The following is a 16971-nucleotide window of genomic DNA, read 5'->3' as shown; positions in this document are numbered from 1 at the left end:
AGGGGCGCCTAAGGTGCCAGGCACCTGCCCCGCTGTCCTCCATCCCATCCCCCTGAGGGGCGTGGGGTGCCATGGCACTTCACTCATGGCGGGGGCACTTTCCTCATGACGTCCTGTCATTCCTTCCCCGTCCGGGTCCCCTGAGAGCCCCGCGCAGCCCCCGGGGCTCTCCCGGGGTGTCAGGCTGCTGGAGGAGGGCACTGGCGTTTACTCTGGTAATTTCCCCTTGGCGGCGCCTGGCTGAGTGGTTTCCCCTGCTCTCCAAAGTCAGGATCAACATTCCTCCGCATTTCTCCAGCTTGCACCCTGGAAGCAAAGCTCACCAACATCAAACATCGTTCCATTTTTCTCTGATAAGCTCGCCTCTCAGATTGATGCCTCCCTCCCTCAGTTTGTCTCACAGCAGTTTGGGAAAGAGAAAATGTTTGCAAGGAATTAGGGGAAAGGTTTACCAGAAATCAAGGTGGAGGCTGAGTTTAGATAGCAAATGGTCATTAAAATTTCATTTCTCTTTGGTTTTAGAAAAAAAAAAAGTAATAAATATGGCTGCCAACGAGACAGGACATTTCAAAGGCCTGTGGATCTTCTTAGAGAATCGGTGTGACATCGTAAGAGGCACGTTCTCTTAAAGGACATTTTCACTTTTGTATAAAAAAATTTCCTTTCTTTTTTTGCCTCAGACTAAAAGTGGCCTGTTGAATGCTATCCCCATGTTTAGAGAGCAATTTGCATTTGTGATGTGGTCAACTAGCTCCCATTGTCATTGAGAAGCAAGTGAGGTATGGACAAGATAATGTGCATGCCCCAGATTTGGGGGTCAATGCTAGTTTCAGACATCTGTCTGCCTGTTAAAACATGTAACCATTTATCTCTTGACTTCTATTGAGGTAAACCTGTATATAACATTATATTAGTTTCAGGTGTGCAACATAGTAATTCGATTCTTGCATACACTGCAGCGTGATTGCCACAATGAGTGTAGTTGCATCTGTCACCATACAATTGACCCCCTTTACCCTTGTCACCCACCCCCAAACTCCTTCCCTTCTGGTAACCACCAGTCTATTCTTTGTATCTATGAGATTTGTTTTGTTTTGTTTGTTTCTGTTTTTTTAGATTCCACATCTAAGTAAGATCATATAGTATCTGTCTTTCTCTGTCTGACTTATTTCATTTAGCATAATGCCCTCAGGGTCCATCCATGTTTTCGCAAATGACAAGATTTCCTTCTTTATTATGACTGAATAGTAGTTCATTGTGTGATGTCTGTCTGTAGATTTAGATATCTATAGATATGTATAGATATATAGATAGATATAGATATATAGAGATATAGATAGATATCACATTTTCTTTCTTTTTTTTTAAAGATTTTTTTTAACTTTTATTTATTTGACAGAGAGAGAGATAGAGAGAGCAGGAACACAAGCAGGGGAAGTGGGAGACCGAGAAGCAGGCTTCCCGCGGAGCAGGGAGCCCAATACGGGGCTCGATCCCAGGACCCTGGGATCATGACCTAAGCCGAAGGCAGATGCTTAATGACTGAGCCACCCAGGTGCCCTGATATCATATTTTCTTTATCCATTTGTCCATTGATGGATACTTAGCTTGTTTCCTTATCTTGGCTATTGTAAATAATGCTACAATGAACATAGAGGTCCATTTATCTTTTTGAACTAGTGTTTTCATTTTCTTTGGATAAATACCTAGGAGTGTAATAGTTGGATCAGGTAGCAGATCTACTTTTAATTTTTTGAGAAACTTCCACATGTTTTCCATAGTGGCTGTACCAACTTACATTCCCACTAATAGTGCACAAAGCTTCCTTTGTCTCCATATCCTCGCCAACACTTGTTATTACTTGTCTTTTTGATAATAGCTGTTCTAACAGGTGTGAGGTGATATCTCACTGTGGCTTTGGTTTGCATTTCCCTGATAATGAGTGATGTTGAACATTTATTTGTGAGCCTGTTGGCCGTCTCTATGTCTTCTTTGGAAAAATGTCTACTTAGATTCTCTGCCCATTTTTTAATTGGGTTTTTTGTTATTTTTGCCATTGAGTTGAGTTCTTTATACATTTTGGATATTAATCCCTCATCAGATATATGATTTGCAAATATTTTATCCCTTTCATGAGGTTGCCTTTTCATTTTGTTGTCGGTTTCCTTTGCTGTGCACCCATTTTAAAAAAAAATGGTCATGGAGGACAAATTTCTTTTACGCAGGATAATTTGGAGTTGGGCGTGTAGATAAAGTTGTTGCAAAGTTTTCTCTGAAGTATTTTATGCAAATCATAATTTTTATTGAGCCTGAATTTGGAGGGCTATGCTCTTTGTGGAAATTTCAGGACAAGCAATTGTGTTATCAAGAGGGAGAGACAGCTTAAGACAGAGGTTAAAAGCACTAGCTAAACCCTACTGCTTGGGCAAGTTATTTAATCTCTCTGTGCCTTAGCTTCCTCCTGTGCAAATTGGGGATAGGTTGATGGCATTGTCCTGAGGATGTTAAAAAAAGGCAATTCAGGTAAACCACTTAGCACAGCAGTTGGCAGTTTGTAAGTGCTCAGTAAACATTAGCTAATAATAATAATAAAAAGCACCCACACATACATAGTCTTAACTTGGGTTCTCCAAAAATAGAGCCTGAGATAAGGACTTATTTGGAAAGTGATTCCAGGAAGCAGGAGGAAGGGAGTCAATTCACTGCTATAGGCCACAGGGGCTTGGTTCCACCAGGCAGCATAGAAAAGCCTGGAGAATGCCTCCCAGGAATGTCCACCAAGAGCTGGAGGAGCTACGGGTGGATCTGATGTATATACACAGGGGTGAGTAGGACAGGATCCCACCTCAGTGTTTTTAAATGAAATATAATGTACTCAATCCTGGTCCCATGGCCAAGCAAGTGGGCTCCGTTGTTTGTTGTGGAAAGAGAACACTAACGGATGACTTAGCAAGAAGTACTTAAAAGCACAGGATTTTAATTTAAGAAGGCTCCGCCACCATGAACAAGCTCTTCCACCTTTTCCGCTTTGGTGTTCTGTATCATGGAGAATGGTAATAACACAGCACTTCCTAGTGAGAATTAAATGCACAGCACTTAACACAGGTCCTGGACGTAGCCTGCCTTCAGTGAATGGTAGCCGTCTTGGGGCTCTTACTGTCATTGTTGTTGTAATTGTTTGTATACCTGAGACAGCAGAAAATGATTGTCTAAAGGTTTCAGGATGCGTAGCTGGCTTAGCTTAGTATAAGTCACAATATACCCCTGATTTATAGAAAGGAAACCCGACGTTCTGGGTGGTTACTTGCATTGGGCTTCCTGGGACATCTTTGACGAGGTTGTAGGGGTTAGACCTGGGGGGCCTTGATATCTGGCTGCAAAGCGGGGCAGATGTTTAGATTTGCTGGCCAGTCTTACAAAATCTGTTATTGATCTGTATATGGTTCTCTCTGTGTGGCCTTCCTGATGCCAAGCAAACCCCATCTTCCCTCTCCAAATGTGGTCTACAATGGCCTTTCTCCTCCATAGAGGACATTCTCCAGTCTTGTCGTGGGGGGCCCAGCCTTGCCCCTTCCACAGGCCACTCTCTCCTGGCTGGAGTTCCCAGTGCCTCGGCTGGAGACAGCCCTGCAGCACACAGCTCGCTCCTAATCACAAATTCCTGATTAAAAATACATTAAAGGACAGAGAGATTATTAAGAGATACAGCATCTTGCAAGTAAAACTGACATTTCCAGTTAGACCACAATTCTCAATGATCCATAAGGACCTTGTTCTATGGCTAAAAACGTTAGGCTGGTTTCAGATCTGTTTTCTGAGGGTGTTTTCATCTAGGGTCCATGGGTAAGATGAAAATGTAGCTTTTTTGTAGAACTTGATCCATCTGCTATTTGAAAGTCTGGGGTTATGGCTTCGTGGCTTTGGTGACTTCATTTGGAGCCTCATCCCTGTCCTCGCTGTGTATTTGTGCCAGCACGAAAGACCCGAGGAACATTTTTACCTTTTAACGCCCCACCCCTGCCTGGCTGGCTTACAGTCTGGCACATTCCTGAGGACAAGGACCCTCTGGGAAGATGTCCAGCATTGCCGTGGAGTCATATTAGAGAGGCAGGGTCCTTAACCGGCATCCTCACCCCCAAGCTGTCACAGAGCAATAGACCGTGCCCCTCATCAGCTGTGACCTTGGGCAAGTCACTTCATCCCTTTGGTCCTTGTTTTTCATACCAGGACCTGGAACTCGAGCGTCACTCTACCTCTCTTCCCTTGAACAGACAGTGCTTCGAAATCTTAGTCACTCAACACAGGTCATCTTACTGCTGACCCTTCCCTCCGTCTAGTTGGAGTAGGAGAAGTTTGGTCACCCATGCGAGTTGGGCAAAAGAAGCTCGGTCAACTCTTGCGCACCAGGTGACATCACTATGGGGCCCAGTTTCATAGTAATGATAGGTCCCATTTATGGAGTGTTTATTATGTGCTAGGGGCCGTGCTAAGCACCTGACGCCCGTCACATTACTTCATCCTCAAAGCAGTCATTTTACAGGTGAGGAAATTCAGGCTCAGGGAGGTCAGAGAGATCGCTCAAGGAAAGCAGCTGCATTGGACTCAAACCCAGATCCATCTGACTCCAAAACGTGTACATTAAAGCCTCAGCTAGAATGGTACTCTCTTCTTTCCCGACACTGCTTTCTCCCGTCACCTCTCTCCTGGGCCCGGAGTGACCAGTCACAGATTGGACGGGGAGAAGGGTCTTGTTCATCTCCCGTCTTATTCTTTCTTCCACCATGCTGGGGATCAGTTTTCCCCGTCCACTGGGCTTTGCATCCTGCCAGCTTGCACCACTATTCAGAGGCCACGCAGGGTCCAAAGAGGTTGGCACCCTCAGAATCACCATTGGTTGTGTGTGTGAGTGTGTGTGTGAGTGTGCGTGTGTGGGGAGAAACTCAGGCTGGAGTGCAGGGGACCTGGGTCTGGGGCCTAGCTCAGTAGTTTTATAAAACTCTCTGATGACAGTGGGATCCAGGAGTTCTTCGTTGGCTCAGAAAGGGCAGAGCATCTCTCTTGCCCCCCCTCGATGGCGGAGGCTGCAGCCTTGATGGAACACCGTCCCCCTTCATCCTTGCCCTGCTCAGAGGGAAGCTGCTTCTCAAGGCAGAATGAGCTGAAGGGCAAAGAGAAAACGTCCCGTCTCCCAGGGAGCGTGCAGTTTCTGCCCACCTCCATCTCCCCACCCTGCTGAATCTCTCAGTGGTGTCACTCAGCTCAGATCCACAACCCTCCGGATAAGATGCCCCTCACAGAGCCTCTTACCCATGTGCTTACTCAGCTGCCGCTAATGAAGTCATGCATAAGTCATGAGGGGCAAGTTTCAGGATGGGTGGAGATGGGGACTTCTCTGCACGGCTTCTGGCTCTGTGAATGACAGGGGACCCAGCTCTTCAGCCCCTGTCCCGCCACAGGCACCTGTGTTCTCCTGAGACCCAGCCCCTCCTCCGTGGGATGAACGGGTTCGGAACCCACTCAGTGCTCTACTTCAGGGCTCTAGCTGAAGCTATACACTAAGGACAGATCTTACTTTTACATAAGGCAAGAAATTGTTCTATTCAAAATTCTCTTCAAGGCCAAGGGCAATTCACGAATATCAAGAAACAGCAAGCGGGAGGCTTGCAGAGAGGGAGGGAGGGCAGGGAAAGACAGCCAGGTCGGGCTGCAGGGAGTTGCCAACGCTTCGGAGGAGCTGCTTTCCTCATAATGACCATGTTGAGAATAACAACTGCTGTTTACTGACTCTCTCTACAGCAGACACTTTCCTCACGTGAGCTCATTTCATCCTCACGCTGCCATAGCAGGTGGGCATTATTTTCTCTCCTTTAAAGACGAGCAAATGGAGCCTCTGGGAGGCTAAATCGTTTGTTCAAAGTCACACACCCACAAGTGGCACAGTCTGGATCTGAATGCGGGCCTGGCTGCCCCAACGCCCGTGTTTTTCCCCTATGCCCACTTCTTCTCCCCATATTGATCTGGTGGATTTAAAGGTCTATGCTTTTGACTGTGTATCTCTTTATCCTTCGATTTAAAAAACACAATGTGTGTGCATTCATGTTAATTATATTATTTTTTAAAGAATTCAAAAAAAAGGAAAGGAGATTTATGGCAGGGGGGGTCAGGGATTGGGGGAGGCAGGATGATGCAGAGAAGTCAATTTGCTAAGGAAATGTGGGTTTGGTGAAGGGGGGGATGGTAAGGTATGTGGTACAACCCATGGGGTCATACTGCTGGGCACAGGAAGGGGTCCCTGCGATTTTCTGCTCTGACAGCATGCACCTAAGCAAGGGATATTTCATTTGGGCTAATTTGAAGGGCAGCCTGGGACAGTGTCAGGGATATAGGTCTGGCATTAGGAGACCTAACTCATGGTTCCATTTCTGTCACTCAATGGGTTGACTTTGCAAAAGTCCTGTAGTGGGTGGAAGGGTGGCCCACAAGATGATGTGTTCACATCCTGATGCCTGGCACCTGTGAGTATTACCTTATATGGCAAAAGAGTGAATGTGATGTGACCAAAGGTAGGATTAAATTAAGGATCTTGAGAGGAGAAGCTTATCCTGGATTGACCAGGTAGGCCTTAAATGCAGTCCTGTGTCACCTTGTAGGACAGCCACACAGAGGAGAGGACACACAGAGACGAGAAGGAGGCAATGTTACAGCAGCCCTAGGAAAAAAATGTACATCACTCCCCCTCTCTGGCCTCAGTCTCCTGGACTATACAATAAGAAGGTGTGACCTCCCAGCTCTGACATCCTCCCTGTCAGTCCCCGAGCCTCAGGACCCTGTGGGAGGACAGGTCTGTCCTCCAGATTTACCCCTTCCAGGTGACATGTAGCGTCTTTTTTTTTTTTTTTTAAACATTTTATTTATTTATTTTTTAGAGAGCGAGCGAGAGAGAAACAGCATGAGAGGGGAGAGGGTCAGAGGGAGAAGCAGGCTCCCCGCTGAGCCGGGAGCCCGATGCGGGACTCGATCCCAGGACCCTGGGATCATGACCTGAGCGGAAGGCAGACGCCTAACCATCTGAGCCACCCAGGCGCCCGACATGTAGCGTCTTAACAGGTCAACTTCCACCTGTGAGGAACAGAGCTATTGGAGTCAGGATGACTTTGTGAAGGGTAAAATCCCTTCACAGACAGTTATTTTATTTTATTTTTCCCTATTGTTAATTGCTAGAAAAATACTCTGCCTTATCCCGGGGAAGTCATCCAAATAGCTCTGACCTCTCTGTGGATTTCAAGGAACGCTTCCAGAACCCGTTTTCTCATTTCTGCCACAGTGTCTGCACCTTGAGGGACTGTGGTTAAGGGAATTGCACAGAATTTGCTTTGGCGCTGCTGGAGAAATGGAGTACAGGGGTAAACGGCTCCCCTCCCCTCAGCGCCAGCTTCGGCCTTCCTGCAACTCCATCCCTAGCTCCCAGCTAGCCAAATGACTTCTCGGGGCTCGGGGCTGTTAGTTATGTGACTCAGGAGCCTCATTTGCAATCATCATTAACCAGGAACGCTGCACAACTGCTCCGTGCCTGTGGAGTGGAGCGTCCTACAATATTCACAGAAACCCAAGGGCTGGAAGAGGCTGCACGGGGAAGCTTTCAGAAGAAAGCCCAGGGAGCGCCCACCACCACCGGTTTCAGCCCCTCCCTTATCCTTTCCCAGCCCCTCCAAGGTGCTAATGAACTGCGAAGAGACTCAAGACAGGGCAGCAGAAGGAAGACGGTGACATTTCCAGAGGATGGGCAATGGGATCCTCGGAGGTGGGTTATGTCAACAAGAGCTGAGTAACCCACACTCTAGCTATTAAACAATCTTGTCAGAAGCCTTGAACTGCTTTAAAACAGGTATTCAGGCTGAACACTCCAAAGGCCACCTCTAAATCTCTAAAAACAATGTTCGGGTCTTTAGCTCTCATTCAGCTCCCTGCTGCACTGTGTCAAGCAGAGTCAGTGGAAGCCCCAGGGTGAGAAGGGGTTTCCAAAGATTATCCCACAAACAGCAGAGGCGGTGTTTGGCTTTGCCACACATCTCTCCTCCTTGGTTCTCTCCTTTGGTGGTCCCCCTCCTCCTCCATGCAGCCCCCTCCCCTTCACCCGTCACTCAACACACATTCATCCACACTGGTCAGGTTGGTCTTAGAATGAAAGGCATGTGGATGTTTCAAGTGATGGTACTTAAATGCCCAGATTTTAGATTTAGGGTCAGTCAGGCACTGAAATTAAAGCCATTGTTGCCCCACAGGCCCCTCCCATTTTGTACGTGCATGCGTGCCGATGTGTGTATATCTGTGTATGTGTGTGTGTGTGTTTCTGTCTGCAAGCCCAAGGTTAATGGGTACAATAAAGAAGAGGTGTGTGGGGGGACCTGGGTGGCTCAGTCAGTTGGGCATCAGCCTCTTGGTTTTGGCTCAGGTCATGATCTCAGGGTGGTGGGATCGAGCCCCGTGATGGTCTCTGCACCCAGTGGAAAGTCTGCTTGAGATTCTTACCCCCTCCCTCTCCCTCCCCCTCTACTCCTCCTCTCCTCCCCTCCCCCCCCACACTTGCAGTGTACTCTCTGTCTCAAATATGCCTTAAAAAAAAAAAAAAGAAGAGGTCTAGGACTAGCTGGATGGAGGCATGAGTAGCCTTCTAGGACAAGTGGGGGAAATTATAGCCTCTGTTCTAGATGCACTGGGGGTCTTAGCAATGACTTTGGTACTAGCAAGGGCCTTCAGAAGTTTGCCAGAGCGCTTTTTGCTAGCCGTTCAGAAACCTGTTTATCAAGGGCTGTGGTCAAGAGGAGGAAGTCATCCAGCCAGCCTCAGCACAGGTACTGTCTGCTTGGGAAGCGCTAAGAACTGACCCTCGAGGGGCTCTGGCTACTGCTACAGGCCCTTCCCTGGAAAGGCCTGGGTGTGGTGACTGGCCGTCCCACCCCTTGAAGGACATCCTAGAGATGGGGTGGGAGAAGGGAGAGCTGCCCAGGACAGGGCATTCTAGAAGGGGTTAGTGCCGATGGGAGAGGAGCCAGGAAAGAAAGGACTTGGAAATAAGCAAAAAACATGCGGAGAAAGGACTGCTGAATCAGGACCAGGAGCTGGAGCCCTCGCCAGTGCTGGCCCGAAGCCTGCTAGCCACATTTCTGTAGCTTCTGTGAATGAAGCAGAGAGCCGCAAGCCAAGAACTCTGGCTTCTTGGTGGTCACCTTTCATGAAGTGGGAAGGAGAAATGGGGGGCATTATCTGGAATCCCAGTCTGTCCAAGGAGCCATCTGTACAGGCAGAGACAGAAAGACAGACACAGGGAAACACAGTGTCATTTGTACTCCATGGAGAGGGCTCTGCCATGCATTCTCCCTCTGCCTGCCCCATGCTTAAAGCAGAGGTCCCCGGAGTTCCGATCCCTCGTGTTCTAGTCTAGCTGCTCTAAATGCCCCTTTCAATCCAGGGGGGCTTAAGGGGTGTAATGGCTTCACCAGGGTGTCTGCATTCCCAGAAAGGCTTCCGCTTTCCATTTAGAAAGAAAGGCATCAGCTTGCGTGAAGGAATCCCAGGTTACTGAGTAATCGCCATAATAAGATTGAGAATGAAGGTGACCCATAGAAGCAGGGTAAATACACGATCTTCTCTGCTCAGTAAGTGAATTTTGATCATAACTCAGCACTTGCCTCCGGTCCTCGAATACTGTTAGCATTCTCAGGAAAGCCTGGGAAAGGACAAAGTGCAAATATGCTTCTACAAAGAAAAACACACGCTTCCCAGCCCTCTTTGTAGCTGCACACAACCTAGAAAATTGAAAGCAAGGTTGCCGTCTCTGTCCTTGGTCACCATTTCATGTACCAGCCTGTCATACAAAGTTCAGGGAAGCACCACAGATCAATAGCTATTCTGGGTTAACATTGCCACAATGTTTTTTTCTTCAAAAAAAGAATCCCCCCCCATGTAGATTGCCACTTATTATATCCAAGGCATATTTCTGTGGTCTGTCTATGGAAATTAATGCTTAGAAGAAGCACTTTTCCTCTGAGGTTTTATTCACTTTTTAACGTTAAGTGCTGGGGCCAGCCACGTGCCTATAGAATCGTTCCTTTAAAAGCTCTGCAAATGGCTGTCAGGCCCCAGGTTTGTAAAGCAGGTAAAACTTAGCTGACGAGCCACCTGGGCCCTGGAAGCACACAGGTGCTTATCAAGACCACCATAAAGGTGCTCTGGGTTGCAGAGGTCTCTCTGCCTGGCACGGCCTCTGAATCCAGACCCCCGGCAGCATTAGCAGTCCTCACCTTGCTTTGTTTACCTTGCTGACGCTTGTCTGAGCAAAATCTCGAAGTGGTTTTTTTATGGGAAATGAAAAGCCAAATGAATATGTATTTGAAAAAGTGAGCCACGGAAAATAGCCTCCCAAAGCATATGTCACCTATTTTGATGTTGCTGCTTATATGGTTTCTAAGTGGGTTAAAGGCTTGAAGTGACAACTTTTAAAGTTCCTTATGGAGCCCCACAATTATGTACAATAACATGATTTTTTAAAAGATTTTATTTATTTATTTGAGGGAGAGAGAGAGCACAAGCAGGGGGAGAGGCAGAGGGAGAAGCAGGCTTCCCGCTGAGGAAGGAGCCCGATGCGGGGCTCGATCCCAGGACCCCGGGATCATGACCTGAGCCGAAGGAAGATGCTTAACCAACTGAGCCACCCAGGAGTCCCAACGTGATTTTTTTTTTTTTTTTTTTTTGGAGGAGAGTGCTATAAAGCACATCCACCTCTAGTAACTCTTGTTAGCCTCACAGAGCCATGGGCATTCCTATGTCCATTTTAAAGGGGAGGAAGGGAAGGCTCAGAGAGATTGAAACTTTCAAGGGCCCACAGCTGGTCAGAGCTGACCCTGAGCCTCCAACCCTGACTCTGAACTCCTGGGTTTCGGGCAGCAGGACAACTTACCAATATCCAGGCAGACATCACTGCAAAATATTCACAGATGCATTTCACCCCACCCTACCCCACCCCAAGATCTTAGCACCCCTCTCCTCCATCATCAGCTGCAGTCAAAAAGCCATACAAATTCAAACTTTGGAAATGCTAAGTCTCATAAACAATTTTAAAGGTATTAAAATGCAAAACAGGAGTAAACAAAATTTCTTGCCACAGGGAAGTAACTAATGTAAAGTGACAAAATAATGGGAGTTCGAATGCGGTCTCAAAAGTGGCCATAAAATGGAATTCCGAATCATATTTTAGTATGTACGCCATACACTTGCTTTGCCAAGGGTGACTGGCAGCGAATTCTCATTTATAAAACTAAGGCATGAAGGCAAAAAGAGACAGTGGAATGCGGGGAAGGAGAGCGAGAGAGAGAGAGCGCGCGAGAGAGCATAGGAAGGAGAGAGCACCAGCAGTTGAGCCGAGATGGTGCTAGTCACAGATGGCGGTACGTCAGAGAGCCAGTTCCTAGGTCTGTGCACTGTAGCAGTCCCAGGGCGGTCCATCACCCCTCCACCCAGGACTGGCCACCCCATAGGGCCTCCGGGCAGCGGTCCCTCCTAGGGACCTCCAGGAATCGGGGTGGGGGGAGGGGAAAGGCACCCATCCGTGCTGACCCGCGGGGCTCTGGCTGAGGAGAGCCTGACACTTTATGGGAGTTCATAAAGTGATGAGCAACAAGCAACACTTTTCGTACCCAAGAGCAGCGCGGGGTCGGAATGACAGACCCAGGCTCACAGAGACGGGTCGGGCGCTCCTGCTGCGGACACGCGCTCCTCCCGGTCACTCAGCCCTGCGCACAGTGAGGGGGGCAGGAAAGCAACTCCCAGTGAGTCCATCCTTTATTTTCAAACAGAGCCAAGGCGGCTCCGCGTTTCCTGTTTGGGGAGCTCATCCGCGCCACCGCCAGCCCCGGCACCGTCTTCCTCTCTTGCCCAGCAGCCCTAGCCAACGGCTCTTCATTCGCCTCCCCATCGGTCTGGGCTGGGAGGTGAAGCGGCCCTCCCAGATCCCGGATTTGGGCTGTTCGGGGGCAGGGCATTGACCTGAAGGCACAGACGCAGAGGCCGCGGCGCCAGACGCGCAGCCAGGCGGCCTGCGCGGATTCAGGCAGCAGCAGCTCCCAGCCCGTGTCCTTATTACACAACCGCAGCGACTCCTGCCCCCTCCCGTCCCCCGTGCGAGGGGCGCAGCCAGCTCCCAGCAAGCGAACTCCTCCTGGTCTTCCCATCCCTCTCTCTCTGTCTCTCTCTCTCACACACACACACACACACACACTCACAACGATAAACACTTCGCAGAAAGAGCCCCTTCACCCACTCCCGGGTTCCGTTCTTAGGGGTTCCTGCCCCCCCTCCCCCGTCCCCCATAGCTACTTCAGCGGTGGCCAGAAGGGGCTTCCAAAATCCATGTGCTTGCCTGCCTTTCCAAACACACGGGACGGTCTGCAATTTGGGTAACTTTTCCAATCCTGTCTCCCGAACATTGCACACGAATATTTGGGAGCGAGAAGAGGACGCCCCCCTACTCCCTCCACCACCCTTGCTTCTGACCCCGACCGACCCCACTCGTAGGCTGACAGCTTGGGGAGGGGGGCGGGAGGCTAGACCATCACTCCAGTCGTTCCTGCCAGTCCGGAAACAACACGCTGTCGCCGAGAGCACGAGACACTTAGAAAGCGAGAAGGAGCCGCGGCAACCCCTCCGGGTACCCGGCGCGTCCTAGCATTTGCCCGGAGCTCCAGGAGCACGCGGGAGTCCCTGACCCCGGGGTGTGTGTGTGGGGGGGGGGGGGGGGAAGGACTGGAACCCGAGCCGCGCGAATATAAAATGATGGACAGCAACTCACCTTGAGGTTGTGCGTGGGGTTTACAACGCAGACAAGTTGCCCAGCAGCGGAGAAAACCCGTTTAGCCTTGTAGTGCTGAAAGCGGAGGTGAATGAGATCTAACACAGCCCCAAAGCACTGGGTAAAGAAAAGCATCACAACTTTTGGGGGGTTGTTGGCACAGGGAGGCAGCGGAAGAAGCTGTTAAGTCCTTGGGCTCTGGAAGGAGCGCAGCCTCTGAGACACTCCGCTCCAGCCCGGCTTAGCGTGCCTTCATATTCATCATCAAAATAAGACGGTTAGAATCTTGCAGCAGTGAGGCGGCCAATCAAAAGGACAGAAATGTTATCCTTGAGGTGCAGAGACAGCCAATAACAAATGCCTCCCCTACCGAAACTCCCTGATGAATTGAGCCTGGCGGAGAATGTATTATTGAACATTACCATAGATCAGCACATTGCATTTATCTTGTGATTACAGCCAACCATACATAATGCTGGGGAGATAGGCTGACAAAATTGATTGCTTAATGTGTCTCCATTTATTAATTGACTTAATTTAACATGAGAGCCTTTCTTAATGCACTGGCAAAAACGTAAAGCATTTAAACCGCCAAGTAGTAAAACACCCTGCTCCAAAGTAGGCAGATGGATAACGCAGATCGGGGCTTGACTCACCAGAGCTGGTTGGGAGAAAATCAAATATTACAAGACTCCGATTCCAGATAAGGATTTGGCAGCATAGAAACGTGCATCTTTCAATCTTGTGCTCTCTACAATTTGGATTTCAACCCCTTGATAAATCTTACTTTCCAATCTTTATCAAAGGAAAGGATCCCTAAGAAATAAAAGCATTTGGAGGTGGTGGTGCTGGGTGTGTGTGTGTGTGTGTGTATCTCTATCTATCTATCTATCTATAGATATATATACCATAATTACTGAAGCCTGAGAATATTAAAGCATAGAAATGCACAGAGTATGCTTTTAAAAATAATGAAATCCCTGATGCATGAATGCACACACACAAAAAAACCTACACAGAGAGGAAAATGGCTTGTAAATCAGCAAAATAATTACAGATGTGGAGGGCCTTTGCTTGTCATTCATTTGCATATTGGTGGGCAGCAAATTGCTAATTAACCACTAGATTGTTGGAGACATTAAAACAGGGATTAGGAGCACACATACCACATCATTTACTTGTCTCCATGAATGCCAGCAGCACATTTCTGTGCTGGAGCAGGCAGAGGGCATTCCAGTCTCCTGATTGCACTCCCTCTCCAGAACAGGGCTGGCGGGGGCACTAAGCCCACTCACTGGTTCTGGAAGAAAGGCTCCTGAACAGTACACAAAGTGCCCCAGGGTATCTTGGGAACTAGTTCTGATGGCTTAGTCAGTCTTTGCCCCTAATACAGGAGAGTTGAGTGTGTTGTGTTTCCCCTGGTCTTTAGTTGTTTTTCTGTTGAGAAGTCACCCAGCACCTGGGTGAGGAGGAATCAGCCTTGTATGTGGATTGCACCTAGAATATGAGCCCATTGTTCCATCCTGAAGGGCTCTCACTCTCCTCTGGCTACAGTGCTTGGGTTGTAATGTATGCAAAAGCATGCACACGCCTAGGACACCCACATCTATGACCTGGTCAGGAAATTAAAACAACAACAGATTAAAATATAGGGGAAAATGCATAGATTTACTAAAACCAGGACAAAAGGCAGGTGTTAGTTTTAACTTGAATTTAAAACCAAACCAATGTTTTAAGAAACAAGTAAGCCAAACACCTAATTGGGTGCTTCCATTTTAATTAATGGAAACTTTGTACTTTTAAAAATAATTGCACTGACACAAAACTAGAAGGTAACAACATTTGAACTGATTAGAAACTCATACAATCTGATACAACATTACAGGAGATAAGTCCCTAGAACCTCTCATTACATGGTTCATAAATAAGGGCTGCTGGACCACAATACCCGAATTTGCTTTCTGAAGTTTTCATTTTCCGGAACAAGCTTTCAGCAGTCCAGCAGGAAAGGATTCAGTGTTCTTTCATTGCCTCACTTTAAAAAAAAATAAAATAAAACTAAGCATATACTTTCATAGACTCCTTCAAGACACAATTTACAATTCAGAAAAGCCCAGACTACCCCTTTCTACATCCTCTGTTCGAATGGAACCATTATCTTGTTTGTTTCTCCCATTGTATCACCTCAGACAGGTTTCTTAACCTCACTGAGGCTTGGTTCCCACACTTGTCACATGGGGATAATAGAAATTTGTCTCTCAAGGTCATTGTGAAGACTAAGATGATGTATCAGGAAGTACCCGGCACAGTGTCTGATTCAAAGCAGCCTCTCAATACTTGAGTCTATTGCACATCTCTGGTGGAAGGGTGATTATTTGGCAGCATGTTTTTTCTTCCTGCTCCATGAAATATTTTTCCTCATGGATATTCACCCTACCCTCGAGGGCCACACAGGCATGAAAACAGTGGACTTGGCTCCTCCTATGTTCTCAAGGGCAGGTATTCCTGATATGACCTGGAGACCGGGTCTGGGAGTAAGGGCTGAGGGGCTGAGGAGTGCATGTTGACATCAGCAGTGAGGACAGTGCCACAGACCTGCTCTTGTGGATGCTCTTCTTTGGTCCCAGACTTGAGCCCTTGCTCTAACTCTCTACCCAAACACTGGTTTATGTCACTGTGTTTTAGAATATTAAACACATCATCTGTCTTCAGAATCAGTCCTCAAAATAATCACCCATTGAGAAATGTTTGGAATTAACCCTAACAGCAGATGCTCATGCTTCATGTCTCCAAAATAGGGTGGCATAAGCCAGCCTTCAAATAGAGATTTAGAGCTTTGTCACTGTTTACCACTAAGGTATCCCTCTGCAATCATCACACCAATGTGCTCATGCTACCCATGATGCCCAGGGCTTCCCCTTCACCTCTGTAGCAACGATTTACATTTTATCTGGACTAGAAAGTCCCTGAGGTTGGTAATCAGACAAATTATAATTCAAACCCTATATTGCTACTTACTGTTACTGTTAGAAATTATTTTATTTCACTGATGCTTAGTTTTGTTGTCTGTAAAATGAAGCTAATAATGCTCTTGAAAAGTAGCTTAAAGATTAAGTGAGATAATGTAGGTAAAGTGACCAGCCCGGGACCTGGTTTTTGTAATAACTTTAATGAGAAGCTCTAATCATCATCATCATCATCTTCTTCTTCTTCTTCTTCTTCTTCTCCTTCTTCTTCTTCTTCTTTTCATCAAAAATATATTTGTTCAAGTCAACCCAAAGTGTTGGTAAAGATGTGGAACAACCAAAAATTTCATGCACTATTGCAAACCACTTTGGAAAACTGTTTGGGAATAACTGCTAAAGCTAAACTTATCCATACCTTGTCTACGACCCAGAAAGTCCACTCCATGTGCCCAACAGCATTGTGAGCATGTGCTCACCAGAAGATTTGCCCTAGGATTTTCACTGCAACATTGCAGCTATATCCATAGTGGTTACAAACTGGACACAACCTAAGTATCAACAATAAAATGGGTAAATTGCCTTATTTTGTCCTCTTTTTGCTAAATACTACATAAAAATGAAAAAGTGAATTATTTGCTACATGCAACAATGCGATAACATGGGTGGATCTCACAGATGTAATTCTGAAGTCTAGAAGCCAGGTATGAAAGAATACATGTGGTGTGATTCTATTTATATGACGTTTAAGAACATAGACAAGGTAATCTATGGTGTGGGAGATCAGGGCAGTGGTAATCTTGGCAAGGGGGTATGGCTGAAGTGGACACAAGATAGGTTTTAGAAAGCTAAGTATATTCTGTTTCTTGGTCTGTGTTCTAATTTTGTGAATGTTGTGGTTTGAAATTGTTTCCGTAAAAACAGATATGGTGAAGCTCTAACTGCCAGGACCTCAGAATGTGAGGTCCTTGATTCCAGAGGTAATCAAGTTAAAATGAGGTCATTAGCGCAAGCTCTAATCCAATACAACTAGCGTTCTTATAAAAAGGGAGAATTTGGATACAGAGAAACACACACAGGGAGAATCCCATGTGAACATGAAAGCAGAGATTGAGGCAAAATATCTATAAGTGAAGGAACACAAAGTATGACCAGCAAACCATG

At 47.2% G+C, this 16971-nt stretch overlaps 1 protein-coding gene across 1 annotated transcript in view; it reads right to left on the bottom strand.

Annotated features, from left to right (window-relative positions):
• SIAH3 (siah E3 ubiquitin protein ligase family member 3) overlaps positions 1 to 13144 on the bottom strand; it is a 68118-nt gene extending 54974 nt beyond the window's left edge. Inside the window, exon 1 of the mRNA XM_081815533.1 lies at positions 12845 to 13144. Coding sequence (XP_081671659.1) covers positions 12845 to 12979 — 135 coding nt within the window. The 5' untranslated portion in view covers positions 12980 to 13144. The remainder of the gene's footprint in view (positions 1 to 12844) is intronic.
• Positions 13145 to 16971: the final 3827 nt, after the last annotated feature.

Source organism: Leptonychotes weddellii, chromosome 3, assembly GCF_054177405.1.
Source record: "Leptonychotes weddellii isolate Sample4059 chromosome 3, ASM5417740v2, whole genome shotgun sequence".
Taxonomy (NCBI): Eukaryota; Metazoa; Chordata; class Mammalia; order Carnivora; family Phocidae; genus Leptonychotes; species Leptonychotes weddellii.
This window is presented reverse-complemented; position numbering and strand designations above follow the sequence as displayed.